The 13051-nt window shown below is 42.4% G+C and overlaps 1 protein-coding gene across 1 annotated transcript; it reads left to right on the top strand.

Annotated features, from left to right (window-relative positions):
• Nucleotides 1-4258: 4258 nt before the first annotated feature.
• Nucleotides 4259-11430, top strand: LOC129325723 (gap junction beta-2 protein-like). The gene is made up of 2 exons (XM_054973570.1): nucleotides 4259-4362; nucleotides 10035-11430. The coding sequence occupies exon 2, from the start codon at nucleotides 10057-10059 to the stop codon at nucleotides 10732-10734; it is 678 nt and encodes a 225-aa protein (XP_054829545.1). The 5' UTR covers nucleotides 4259-4362; nucleotides 10035-10056; the 3' UTR covers nucleotides 10735-11430.
• Nucleotides 11431-13051: the final 1621 nt, after the last annotated feature.

A 13051-nucleotide genomic window follows, 5' to 3' on the forward strand; every position in this document is an offset into this window, starting at 1 on the left:
GGAGGCTTTTATTGTACTGCAATCCAAGAAGCAATGGCTTCGTTTTTCCTGACAATAGCACCTCCTAGAGGACTCGTTTACTAATAAAAGCCAACGCAGCTCCCCATAGCAGTGTCTCATCAGAAAAGAATCCCTTTTCATCAGGATTTGTTAGTAGTCTCTTATTTCTAAAAAAGCTGAAGGTACTTTCTTGGAACTTCTTGTTGCAACCATGCAGCTTCCTTATTGTTTTGGATGCAGGCTGCCTTGGAGAAAGCCGATGAACATTTGTTTATTTCTGTGTATTAGGTTCTTCTTTCCCACTTAGCTGGATTGCTTTTTCTCCTGGAAAGCAATCCAGTGCAACCTGCAAAGGTAAGAGACAGTATGTGATTTAATTTAACTTGAATAACAGTGATGATTCACTTAACATTTTTCACTAAGAGCGGAACTACAAGTGACGCCTGACACAGGTTGGACACTTGTCAGCTTCCCTCAAGTTTTGATGGGAAATGTAGGCATCCTGGTCTCGCAGCTTCGCTCTCTGACTGCTGTCCAATGGACTTTTCAACTGTCACTTGTCCAACATTCCGCCAAGCTGCCTACATTTCCCATCAAAACTTGAGGGAAGCTGACAAGTGTCCAACCTGTGCCTTTTGTCACTTGTGGTTCCGCTCTAAGTAAATCACTCCCATGAACGATGCTTGCTTGTAACAAAAATTTAATACGTTAATCTTGCATTTTTTCTGGGGGATACCAGCACTGTGTCAATAGAAGAACCTCAATTCCTGTCAAATAAAACATCACCTGAGAAATGCTACATCAAGAACAGACGAAGAAAGAATAAGATGCTTACACGTGAAGGAAACAAATTAAGCCAATAATACCCAGTGAAATTGCAATTTACTAATTATAAATCAAAGAAGTCATTCACTGATAAGTGTAAATATCAAAGCCAAAATATATTCATGTGAATTATAAATACAGTAAGCAAACATATCAACAATTCCAGCTGCTATTATAATACAACAATATACAAAAATATTCCATTTTCACAGTTCAACAGGGACAGAAACAGCAACAAGCCGGAAAACGTCCCACAGGTAAGTTTCCGTGGAGTACAGGTATGTATAGACATGGACCAAGTCCGTTCTTAATAAAAACTATTTTCTTTCTTTAAATTATTGTTCAGGTGGTATGGAGAAAGTATCGGGATGCCCCGTAGGATGTTCCCTGTTCGCCCGACAGTCAGGGCTGGCAGAGTAACCTGACATTTTGTCAAGAGACCTTCTCAGGGGCGGTTACTAATTCCACCACAACACACTGAAAATCATTCACTGTCATACAGTGCCACAAAGTAAATTAGTTCACTGCGGTTTCACATTGGAAGACAGGGTTATGTTCCCAGGACTTAATTTGTACTTGAACTTACCATAGTTTAGGCCTGAACCCTTTCTTCCAAGCTTCATACCAAGTTTATCAATATGGAATACCTTTGAGCATGTTGCACGGGATTACAGAGCATGAATATTGCTTATTTCCATTGTATGTCTTCCTTCAGTTTTCTAGTAGTCTTGACAAATGCCCATCTTTCCAATTGTCAGTTCCTTAGTGAAGGAGTACATTTTACTGCACACAGGGGATTCAAATGGAGCTTTAATATAGTATCTTTACATCTTTAGCAGGGGTTTTATGCCATGAGACTGTATATAAGGGATAGGATTGGGAGGGGTAACATATTGTACCAAGCCTGGAAAAATAATACTTGGGCTCTGCCTATTGTTCATTTTACAATTCTAAAATGAACCCCACTTTCTTCTTTTATAAAATATAGAGCTTATTGTCTAGAAGTTAACATTTGTTACAACATTCCCATGGGTTGTAATCAATGTAACTGACATTTGGAGTGGTCAAGTCATGGCACATTATAGTTAAAATTGCTGCCATCTTCCATTTTAGATTTTTCTGTAATTTTCTATTAAACGCTAATTGTTTCCTCAAAATGAACCTTATTCTAAAAATGTATGCACATTTTGATATTTGTACCATGACCTAACCAATACTTCTATTATCCGCATTATTTATATCATTCATTCAAATTCTATTCAGGTATCAGTTTTCTATTGTCTGCAATGTAGCACAACCTCCTAACTTCCTTCTGTGCTCTTTTTCATAACAGACGGACAAGGTGGTGTGTTTTGCTCCCAGGTGTCTGAAAGTAAGTACAAAATCAACTGTCCAAAGCAGATCTCAGAATTAAGGGCATTTTCTCATGTCGACCTTAATTGTATCTTTGAGCCTCTCACACACTACTATGAATAGAGAGATTTCTCTTATGAACAGAGAAATCAAATGTACATGTAGGTTTTATCTTCACACTACAGACCAATCTAAGACAAAGCTTTTGTATGAAAACATCCTTACTGTCTTTCTGGTTACCCATTCAGGTCTTTCTACTGCTATTATTTCTCTATCTACACCACAGACTTTGCCCATTTTGACTCACCAGCCACCACCCTGTTCTAGTTGAAATTCCTTCAAAATACTTGTCTAGTTTGTGAATGGAAATAAACAAGCAACCCCCCCCCCACACACACAATATTCTGGGTTTAAAACCTCTCATATGAGAAATCAGATGTTGATTTCTTTAGCTATCTTCTACTTCTTTGGTTGCTAGGGATAGTGGAGAGAAATGGGACAAACCCAGACGATCAGTGTCAGCCAGACATACCTAGAATGTGAGTAACCAGCAGAAAGTAAAAGATGGTTCCCAAAGGAATAAGAATCCCACCGATCCTTCAGAAAAAGAGGCTTCTGTTTCACATCTGCCCCATGGGCAGACTTGCCCCAAACAAGAAACAAGCAAACCAATGAAAAGGTAAATGGGGTGAACTCTCTTGGCGTAACAATGCCAGAAAGGCTAGAGAGGGGAGGACAATTTGTCCTTCTAAACCCTTTAATGGGATCAGGCTGTAGATCTAAGAATACCTGCTTTTTCTGTGATAGGCCAGTAATTGCTGTGTAGCAGGCAGTGAATTCCTCAGTTAACTTTCTCACTATATCATCACGCAAAGGAAAGCTAAAGCAAACTTCTGCCCCGGAGTGCTATTGCTCAAGATAACAAGAAGCCTCATCAGGTCCAGCAACAGTGGCTAGCCATATAATTCAAGGAATTAGGGCAATAGCCATCCCTTATCCCCTAGCAAATGGCATTTCAACTGCCGCTGTACCTGACCCTGGAAGCTCCATTTAGCTACCATGGCTAAAAAGCTAGCAGCCACCTCCACACACACTCTGCAGCAATGAATTCCCTTGGTTAATTGGGCGTGTGGTGAAGAAGTTTTATTTTTTTTCCTCTCCTGACTCTACCGCCTATCAATTTATTTAGGTGGTTGGAGTTCCTGTATTAGGAAAGAGGAAGAAAAATCTCTTTGCCCAGTTTCGTAAATCGGTTATTGTGTGAAGACTGCAGATACTTTGAGTGTTCTTGTATTATGAAAGAGAGCTCTCTCTTCACATGGTGCTTAACGTTATAAATCTCTTATTATTTATTGGTTTACATTATTTATAGTCTGCCTTTCTCACTGAGACTAAAGGCGGATTACACAGTGTAAATTTTAGTTGCCAGCCTCCTGGTGGTGGCTGGAGATCTTCAGGAATTACAATTGATCTCCAGGCCACAGTGATCAGTTCCCCTGGAGAAAAGAGCTACTTTGGAATATGGACTGTATGGCATTATGCTCTGGTGATGTCCCTTGTCTCCCTAAACCCTGCCCTCTCCAGGAATTTCCCAACCTGGATCTGGCAACCCTAGTTTAGTTTGAATAAACAATAGGTATATAAATGCAAATTTGCAAAGATGCTGAAACAGAGCACGAGCAATTCTAAGCCTTCTAAGTCCTGTGATCTGCGGCGGGGAAAGGGGCACATATCCCCGCTGAAGGGCGGCATCTGAGCCCGGGGAGGCTGGGCGGGTATAAAGGGGCTCCACGCCCAGACTTCAGGGGTGCCACACGGGGGCCTGCGCTGGGACAGGGGGTTCTCGGGGCGCCACGGAGGCCTTGAGAGGGAAGGCTCCCCTTGGCGGCGTCCCGCTCCCTCTGCTGCCCGCTCGGGGTCTCCGCCGCATCCTGAGGCGAAGGAAGGCGGCGAGAGGCCTGACCGTCCCTTCCCGCCTCGCTCTCGGGGGCGTGGCCGAGAGCCTCGCCAGGTGAACGGGGAGGAGCTTCCCTTAAAGCCGCTGGGGCCGCGGAGGCGCCCGCCGAGCTGGCATCGCGTCAGGACCGCGCGGGAGACGAGCGCGAAGCCGGCGGCAGCGGCATCCCGGAGCGCGGCGGCTTGGCTTGCGGCAGCCTCGGTTCCCGCCCGCGAGAGCTCAGCAAGGTGACGGGGCTGTGGCTGGCGGGTCCCCGCGGTGAAAGGACGGCTTCGGTTTGAAAGGGGGGCGGATGGGGGGAGATGCCTGGCGCTGGAACGGGGGTGGGGGGGCGCTGGAAAGGGGGTCGGAATCAGGCCGCGAGAGAGGAGCCTACAAGGGAAGGAGGATCGCGACACGTGTCGGCCGATTTCAGGGTGAAAAGGCATGTGAACGGGCCAGGAGCAGGACACCAGCATGTGCCTGTGTACATCTAAAACTGCATAGCAAAGGGTTGCGGTTTCTTTTCTTTTTCCTCCAAGGAATTTGGATTTCTGCTAGGAATTCAAAGAACTATGTGCCGTGAGGCTCAACATTTGGAGCTGGAGAAGGTGTGCATTCCCGAACAGAAATATATAGTCAGATGTGGGGCGGGGGGGGGGCAGGTTTCCCTATGGATTTCCCCCCACACAATAATTTTGTAATGTTCCCGACCTCCTTTGGCCCCCATACTGACTGTAATGCAGAGTATCAACTGAGTAACACCCCTCCGAAGATAGTTTCAGGTGGGTTGCAGCCTTGGCCAGCAGTAGAAGAACCGCATCTGAGTCCAGACCAACCAGATTTGCAGAAGAAAAGCTTGCCAGAGCCAGAGCTCTCTTCTTCAGATACCTGAAGGTTTCTGATACCTGAAGAAGGGCGCTCAACGCTGGAAAGCTTATATCCTGAACATCTCTAAAATGCCACTGGACTTAAATCCCCCCATTAAGTTATGTTGGGAGATCGGGAGTTTTTCAGTAATTGGGTTAAACAAAGATTACATAGAACAGGAGGAGAGGAAGACACATCAAAAGTCCCCACTAGTCCCCCATTCTAAGGAAGAACAAACGAACTCTGGCATTTTTAGTACATGAGAAGTTGCACAGGTGGGAATCCCTTGCCTAAAAGCCTGCACACCATATACTTGGTCTCTCCCTCCCTTTACATCAAGTTAGAGCTGTGTTTAGAGTTTTAATGATTCAGTGCATGGAAGAGAGAAATATATATCCCTTAACTGAGCCCTCTTCAAGTGCACTCAGGGTTTAGTGATTCAAAGAATAACACCCTTGGTGAGTAAAGCGTTAACATGCTTCAACAGCTCCCCAAATAGTAAGTCATAAAAAGTAATTTGACTTTTGCATGCCGCGTTCCCATGGATCAAGGAACGCCCATTTTCTTCCTTGGGGCAAGAAGGTGCTCGGTGAGGACATAAATTAATACCCATCAAATCTTTTTCCAGCTTAAAAGAACCTCCCATTTATGGTGAATTTTTTAATTAAGATCCTGTGTGCTGTTATATCTTTGCGTTTACAAGTTTTCTCATCATTCCTTAGTTGTTTGTCTTATATTGCTCTAGTGAAAATAATATTACTGAAGAAAAAAAGGAAGCAGGTGAGGCACACAAAGTCAGAAATGTTTTGTCAAGAAAGGAGGTCTTTCTCCCTCTCATGCACACACATTGTATAAATACAGTTGCAGCCATAATACCTGCAGTATAATTTGTAGATCTCGTATACAATGTTTGAAATATTGGCTGTGATGTGGATTGCCATTAACACTCATTCACTAATAAATATCCAGGCAGAAAGAGAATTCTGCATGTATTTATATTATGTATAGTCTGCCATTCTCACTGAGGTTCAAAGTAGATAACACGGTGTAAGTCAATGCAATCAGTAAGTTGAGAGACATCTAATAAGCAACGATGCACGTGATTGAGTGGAGAAGGGCCAAACAGGCAGAGGTAACAGTGCATCCAAGTAGTGGAACCCTGTACACATCAATCGCCTTGCAGGATTTTGCTCCAGTGGCACCTTAGAGACAGATAAGATTTTTAGGTGTCTGAAGAAGGGAGCTCTTACTCTCGAAAGCTTACACTCTGAAAATCTTGTTGGTCTCTAAGGTGCCACTGGACTAAAATCCTGTTGTCCTACTGCAGACCAACACGGCTACCCACCTAACAATCCCCTTGTAGTAAGCAACCTTGTTTTGAGTGAGGACAGCAGCCAGAACAGAGCTTTTTTATGGTTTGCCGGGATGAGCCAACTGCTTCTAAATCCAAATAATAATGGCTTGGATTCCTTCACCAAGTTGTAACAAGCCATTTTACATATTTTTCTTCTTGAAAAATTTAATATACAAATGGCAACTCAAGAATCTTTTCTATTACAGTTGGCCTAGTAAATAAATGCTGTGTTTTTTCAGTCAGCATATATGGCAAAACGGGCACTTGCTCTGTCATTCGTGTGTGTGTTATGTGCCGCCAGGTCACTTCCAACGTATGTTAACCTCCAAAACGTCTTAGCATTAACAGCCTTGCTCAGATCTGGTAGATGTGGCTTCCTTTATTTAGTACAGCCATCTCATTTCGGGTCTTCCTCTTTTCCTACCGCCTTCCACTGTAATTCATATAGAAAAATAAATTTCAAGGATTAAAAAATAAATGTCAATGCATCTTTACTTTCAAACAAAGTAATTTTAAGGCAGTCCTGAGAATAAGAGTGTTAAAATAGTTTTCAAATTGAAAATGGCTATTATTTTCTGTAATAATAGCCATAGTGAATAGCTGTAACTATCTGTACCTTAAGGCTTTTAAAATGGGAGATGAGAAAATTAACACCTGAATATTGAAAAGTTTTCTTGAATGTCTCTTAATTTCATTAAGCTTCCAGGACAGCAGTCCTAGACTCAGACTCATAGTTATCTACTAGACCTGTTATACAAGTACGTTTCCTTCTATACAAGGAACTTTCTATTTGTCAATTCTCAGGTTGCACCACTGGCGAAATTTAATTCATTGAGGTGATGTCAAAGCAAAACCCTTGAATTTCCCCCCTCTTTTTTTTTGGTTCAGTGCTGTGAGAATTAAAATAATATTTTGAAAGGGTTCCTCTTATGCAACACTGGGTAGGTAGTTAGCAGAAGTGTATTTGATTTGTGGTCATAAATCTGCATTCCTTCCTAAACTAATCCTGAGGAGGGAGGAATGAATAGAGAAGGAAGTTAAAGAATTTCAGTGTCATTAAGGGTACTTTTAATCTTGAACCCAAATCTGCCCTTTTCCTCATCAAAGCCATGAAAATCTGTGACATGATCCTCTTCCTTAGAACTACTCTGCATAATTAAAGCTACCACGTCAGTCAAGCATTCATGTTATAACTTGCTGGGGATTTGTGCATGTTGCAATTTGGTGTGGCCTTAGCTGTGTAGGCTACACAAAAACCACAGTATTTATTTGTGCTGCTGTACCAATATGGTATGCCCATGTGCAGGGACGGCGCAACCATAGAGGCCAGGTAGGCGGTGGCCTCAGGTGCGAGGGCACTGGAGAAGCGCCGGAGGGGGTGTTGGGGGCGGAGGTGTGTGCCGCAGAGCTGGCGTGGCTGGCCCGCAGCTGCTGCCGCCAGCCAGCCCCATGCCGCCGCCGCCACACGACCCAGCCAGGCACAGCAGCCACGAGCCGCTGCCGGGGCGGCGTGCAGAGCGCGGAGCAGCCTCCACCCACCACCCCAGCCATCCACCAGTGAATGCCCCTGGCTTGCGCTGCGCGATGGTGTCATTGTGCGATGATGTCATCGCGCAGTCCGTGGCGCGTGCGCACTGTTCGCGCAGGGGGGGCACAGGCGCCAGAAACCCTGGCGCCGGCAGTGCCCATGTGTGTAGATAAATTTTTAGGAAAAGCAAAGTAGGTACTGGGATATTTTATGCTCGACCTTCTTCTGTTGATGAGTTGCATAATTTTTCTAGACAAGCATTCAAGCAACACTGACAGTGAGAAGATTGAGGACAAGCCTGATCTTAATTACAACCAGAAACAACATCCAAAAATGATGTATAAATACCAGTCATTACAATCTGCACATATCAACAGTTCTTCCAATAAGTCCTATGGTAACAAAATTCATCCAATATCGATTCAATGATGATGGCCGACATTTAATTACTTGCTGCAAGAGAGGCGTACATTGTAAACCTTTGGGGTCAGGGAAATGTGGATATTCTTTGTGCCCTTGAAAATGTGTAAAATACAAAACAGGACGGGTGAGCTGGCTTCTCTGTTGGGCTCTTTGGGGGTCTTGCACCCCTGGGATGCAGTATCCAACCTGTAAAGAAAAGAATATAGAAAGAAGACATCTGCACCATCATATCTACAGAATTTGGTGCACTTACCTGATGAACTGCATATGATAGTGGTTGTCACTTTAAGACCTTACTCTGGTGGCTCTGCAAAAGAAAGAGAAATAAGGATTTTGTCATCGTTGGACTGTGTTATGGAAGAACATATGTGTATTAGTTCAAATCTGTATTTGAGATAATTTTTATATTGGATGAATTTTGTTACCATCAGAATTACTAGAAGAACTGTTGATATGTACAGATTGTATTGATTGGTATTTATACATAGTTTTAGGATGTTTGTATGAAACTGCATATGCTGCATATTTATTCACTGATTGCACTGGTCACTTTAAATAAATATATATGATTCTATACATTTTGGTTTATTGTGTCCTCCTCCAGTGTAGGGGGGTCCTGGTTGTTTTCTGCTGTTGCTTCCTGGAGGAGCTTCTCTTATGTATTCTTAGCCTCCAGGTGGTAGCTGGAGAGGGTGGGGGAGGGGAGGGACCTTAGCAGGGCATAATGCTATAGAGTTCACTCTCCAAAACAGCCATTTTATCCAGGGAAACTGATCTCTGTTGCCTCTAGAGCAGTTGTAATTCTGGGAGATCTCCAGCCACCACCTGGAGGCTGGCAACCCTATTAGGATTGCCAACTCCTGGTTGGGAAATTCCTGGAGATTGGGGTGGTGGAGCCTTGAGGATGGGGTTTGGGGAGGGGTATAATGCTATGTAGTCCATCCTCCAAAGCTGCCATTTTCTCCAGGGGAACTGATCTCTGGAGTCTAGAAATCAGGGCAAGGAAGCTGATGGCTCTATAGAACCACCAATACCTTGGAACAATTTTGCTTAAGCCAAATGGAAGCAAACTGCAAATGCCACTTTGTCTCCATCTTAACTATCAATGGGCTTTGTGCACACATGAGGAGACCAGAAAGGTACGTTCCAGGTCCCCCTCCTCCTGCTGGGAGAGTTAGGGGACCTGATAACCCTAGAGGTGAGGTGGGTAGCAACTAGAGTCAAGGCCTTTGCAGTGGTGGCACCTCACTTTTGGAAAAACCCTTCCTGTTCAAGCTCACCTGGAACCTACTTTAGTTTCATTTAGGCGCCAAACTGAAACTCATCTTTTTACCTAGGCATTTGATTTGCAGTTTTATCTTATCAGCTTTTTAATGCTCTGCTTCTGTTTATGGATAATTATATGCTGCTTATGCTTAATTGTATGATTTGGTTTTTTAATGGTTTTTTTTTAATATTGCAGTTTTAATTGTAAGACACATTGAGCAGGACTCTGAAGAGGTCGCATAGAAATAGCCTAAGTAAATAAATAAATAAGGCTTTTTAAATAAATAGAGTTGTAGTGGAGAAACCAAGTTTTAAGTTATTTTTTAATTATTCCTTCTCTCCTTCCTCTTAGTACTGTCTGGAAATAGCTTGATTTTCCTGTTAATTTGTTTACTAGTGCCTGAGATCCTCTCACTTCATAAAATGTTATTACCGAGTAGAATTACTGATAATTTGCCATTTTAATTTTGCTTTAATAGGTCAAAGGACATACACGGAGCCATGGACTGGGGATCCCTCCAAGCCATCTTAGGAGGCGTCAACAAACATTCTACAAGCATTGGGAAGATCTGGCTGACTGTCCTGTTCATTTTCCGCATCATGATTCTTGTGGTAGCTGCAGAAAAGGTCTGGGGAGATGAACAACAAGATTTTGTTTGTAATACTCTACAACCTGGATGCAAAAATGTCTGCTATGATGAATTCTTCCCCATTTCTCACATTAGACTCTGGGCTCTGCAACTCATTTTTGTGTCCACTCCTGCACTTTTGGTGGCAATGCATGTTGCCTACAGAAGGCGTGAAAAGAAACGGAAATGCAGCGAGAACATTGACATTGAAAAACTGAAACGGCAAAAGTTTCACATTGAGGGGCCCTTATGGTGGACATACACCAGCAGCATTTTCTTCCGAATTATCTTTGAATCTGTCTTCATGTATACATTTTATTTCATGTACAAAGGGTACAAAATGCCACGCTTAGTAAAATGTGACGCTTGGCCTTGCCCAAATATGGTAGACTGCTTTGTTTCCCGACCCACTGAGAAAACCATGTTTACTATTTTCATGCTGGCTGTGTCAGGCATCTGTATGCTCCTGAATGTGGTTGAGTTGTGTTACTTAGTGCTAAAATTTTGCATGAAAAAACCTAAGACCATAAAATCACTGCCCCACCACTAGCCACTATTCACTCATGCACCCAATATTTGCATTAATTTCAGAAAATGGTCAAAAATATTTCCAGACTCCCTGACTATTATATGATGCACTTATTTGATGGCCATTGCGCTCTGCTCAGCACTGACTCCAGTGTCCACAACAAGGCAGGGCCTAATACATAATATATGAAACTACTACAAGTTCTTACTGCTGTTGAAAAGCTTTGGTTTTAATTAGAAGAGATTGTCTTTAAAATATGTACGTTGTCTAATATCCATTTTCCAGCAGAATGTTGCTGCAAATATAAACTCACACTGTTGCCTTGGTACCCTATTTTGGGTGGAAAGGCAGCATATAAATGTTTTAAATAAAATAAATAAACATGTTCAAAAGATTTGACTAACTTGAGATGAAGTAATGGAATTTACACTCCTTTGCCTCTAAATATCAAACGAGCTTGCCAGCTGCCAAATTCCTACCTAGCTTAACAGTGAATCTGAGTTAAGAACTCTCACCTCCTCAGTTCCACCTACCCAGTCTGGACGGAGGCAGCCAAGAGGAAATTCTTTATGCATAGTCCGTCTATCTTTTCTTTATTCCTCCATTCCCACCCCTGTGATTTGCTATTCAGGGCTTTTTTTCTGGGAAAAGAGGTGGTGGAACTCAGTGGGTTGCCCTCAGAGAAAATGGTCACTTGGCTAGTGGCCCCGTCCCCTGATCTCCAGACAGAGGGGAGTTTAGATTGCCCTCTGTGCCACTGAGCGGCGCGGAGGGCAAACTAAACTCCCCTCTGTCTGGAGATCAGGGGGCGGAGCCACCAGCCATGTGACCATTTTCAAGAGGTTCCGGAACTCCGTTCCCCCACATTCCCCCTGAAAAAAAGCTCTGCTGCTATGGCGTAGCTGAAACATTACACGTTAACATCCAAAAGAAAAATGTAGCATTTGATTGCTATCCTTAGGATTCCAGTTGACCATTCCTGGGATAAACAATTTCAAACTTCTACCACTGCATTTAGCAAGAGGACTGAGCATACCCTAGAAGAGAACGTGAAGTGGATTACTTGAAATGGGGAACCTTGCCACTACTTGCTCTTCTGTAATAAAAACAAACAAACAAATTGCCTTTCATTTAGGAAGACTGTTCTCTGCTTAAAACCTTCTTCTGTACAGCTCTTCCTTTATAAGAAACTGGACACCGTATAGAAAGAAATAACCATAGTGCTATTATGAACAGTCTGAGGAAAACACAAACGTGTAAATAAGGATTATCGAAAATTAGTAACTCTGTCACTGTGAGAACATCCCTAATCCAGCCATGACGAACCAGAACTTTGGTTTATTTCATGTTTCTGCCTGTTGCATGCGTAACTGCCTGTTTTACTGCCAAGAGAGCACTCTGTTAGGACCAATTCTTCAGTATTACAAAATATTTTATTTGTATCAATGATTTTTTTTACTTTATGCTCTACTTATAACTAAATCACATTTTCCACACCTGCAGCTGTTTGTTTGTTTGTTTACTTGAAGAGTTAGAGGGTGATAATATGTTTACACCAAAAAGAGAATGTAAATCAAGTAAAAAGCCTATTACTGTAAATACAGGTACTTGAAATTTATATATATAAGTCACACTATGTTTGTAAATATTTTGAAGACTTGCTTAAACTATGTCATTTGTATGAATGGATAATGGTGTTTTCAGAAAGCAGCCCAGCTGCAGCAGCTATGAATGATAAAGTAATATAATAAAAGGGCTTTCAAAACAAACAGTTGCCGTTTCATTTTCTATTGCATCATCGCCTGGAGCAACAAAGAAATTGGAAGTAAAATGAAGATGCATGATAATAACTGTTACAAGGCAAATTATTTGGAAATAATAAATAGAGGAGCAGACAAGCAGATTAAGAAAACAACAGAGATAGGAGCCAACATATATTTTAACATCCAGAGCCAATTTAAGTTAGTGGCTTTGCCTCCGATTGCAAATTGTGTGGGTTCTTTTTACCATGTTTGCACTCACGTTTGCACTGCCTCCATTTATTAATTAAAATAGTTATCTTGTCCCCTGCTGCCAATGGAGGAACATTAGAGCAGCTCACAAAAGGGAAAGCACCAAGAAAGGTAATACTCAATAGTCTAGAAACCACACAAATCAGACATTCACATTAAAACATTAGCCTGTTAATCAAAGGGACTAAATTAACAATATATACACCCTCAAGTGCTCTCCTAAACAGTTCAGTTTTACACAATGTTTTGAAAACCACAAGAGCATATTCCTGATGTGTTCAGGGAGACCATTTCATAAAGAAGAGAAATTATAGTAAAAGCTTGCT

This window comes from Eublepharis macularius, chromosome 3, assembly GCF_028583425.1.
Source record: "Eublepharis macularius isolate TG4126 chromosome 3, MPM_Emac_v1.0, whole genome shotgun sequence".
Taxonomy (NCBI): domain Eukaryota; kingdom Metazoa; phylum Chordata; class Lepidosauria; order Squamata; family Eublepharidae; genus Eublepharis; species Eublepharis macularius.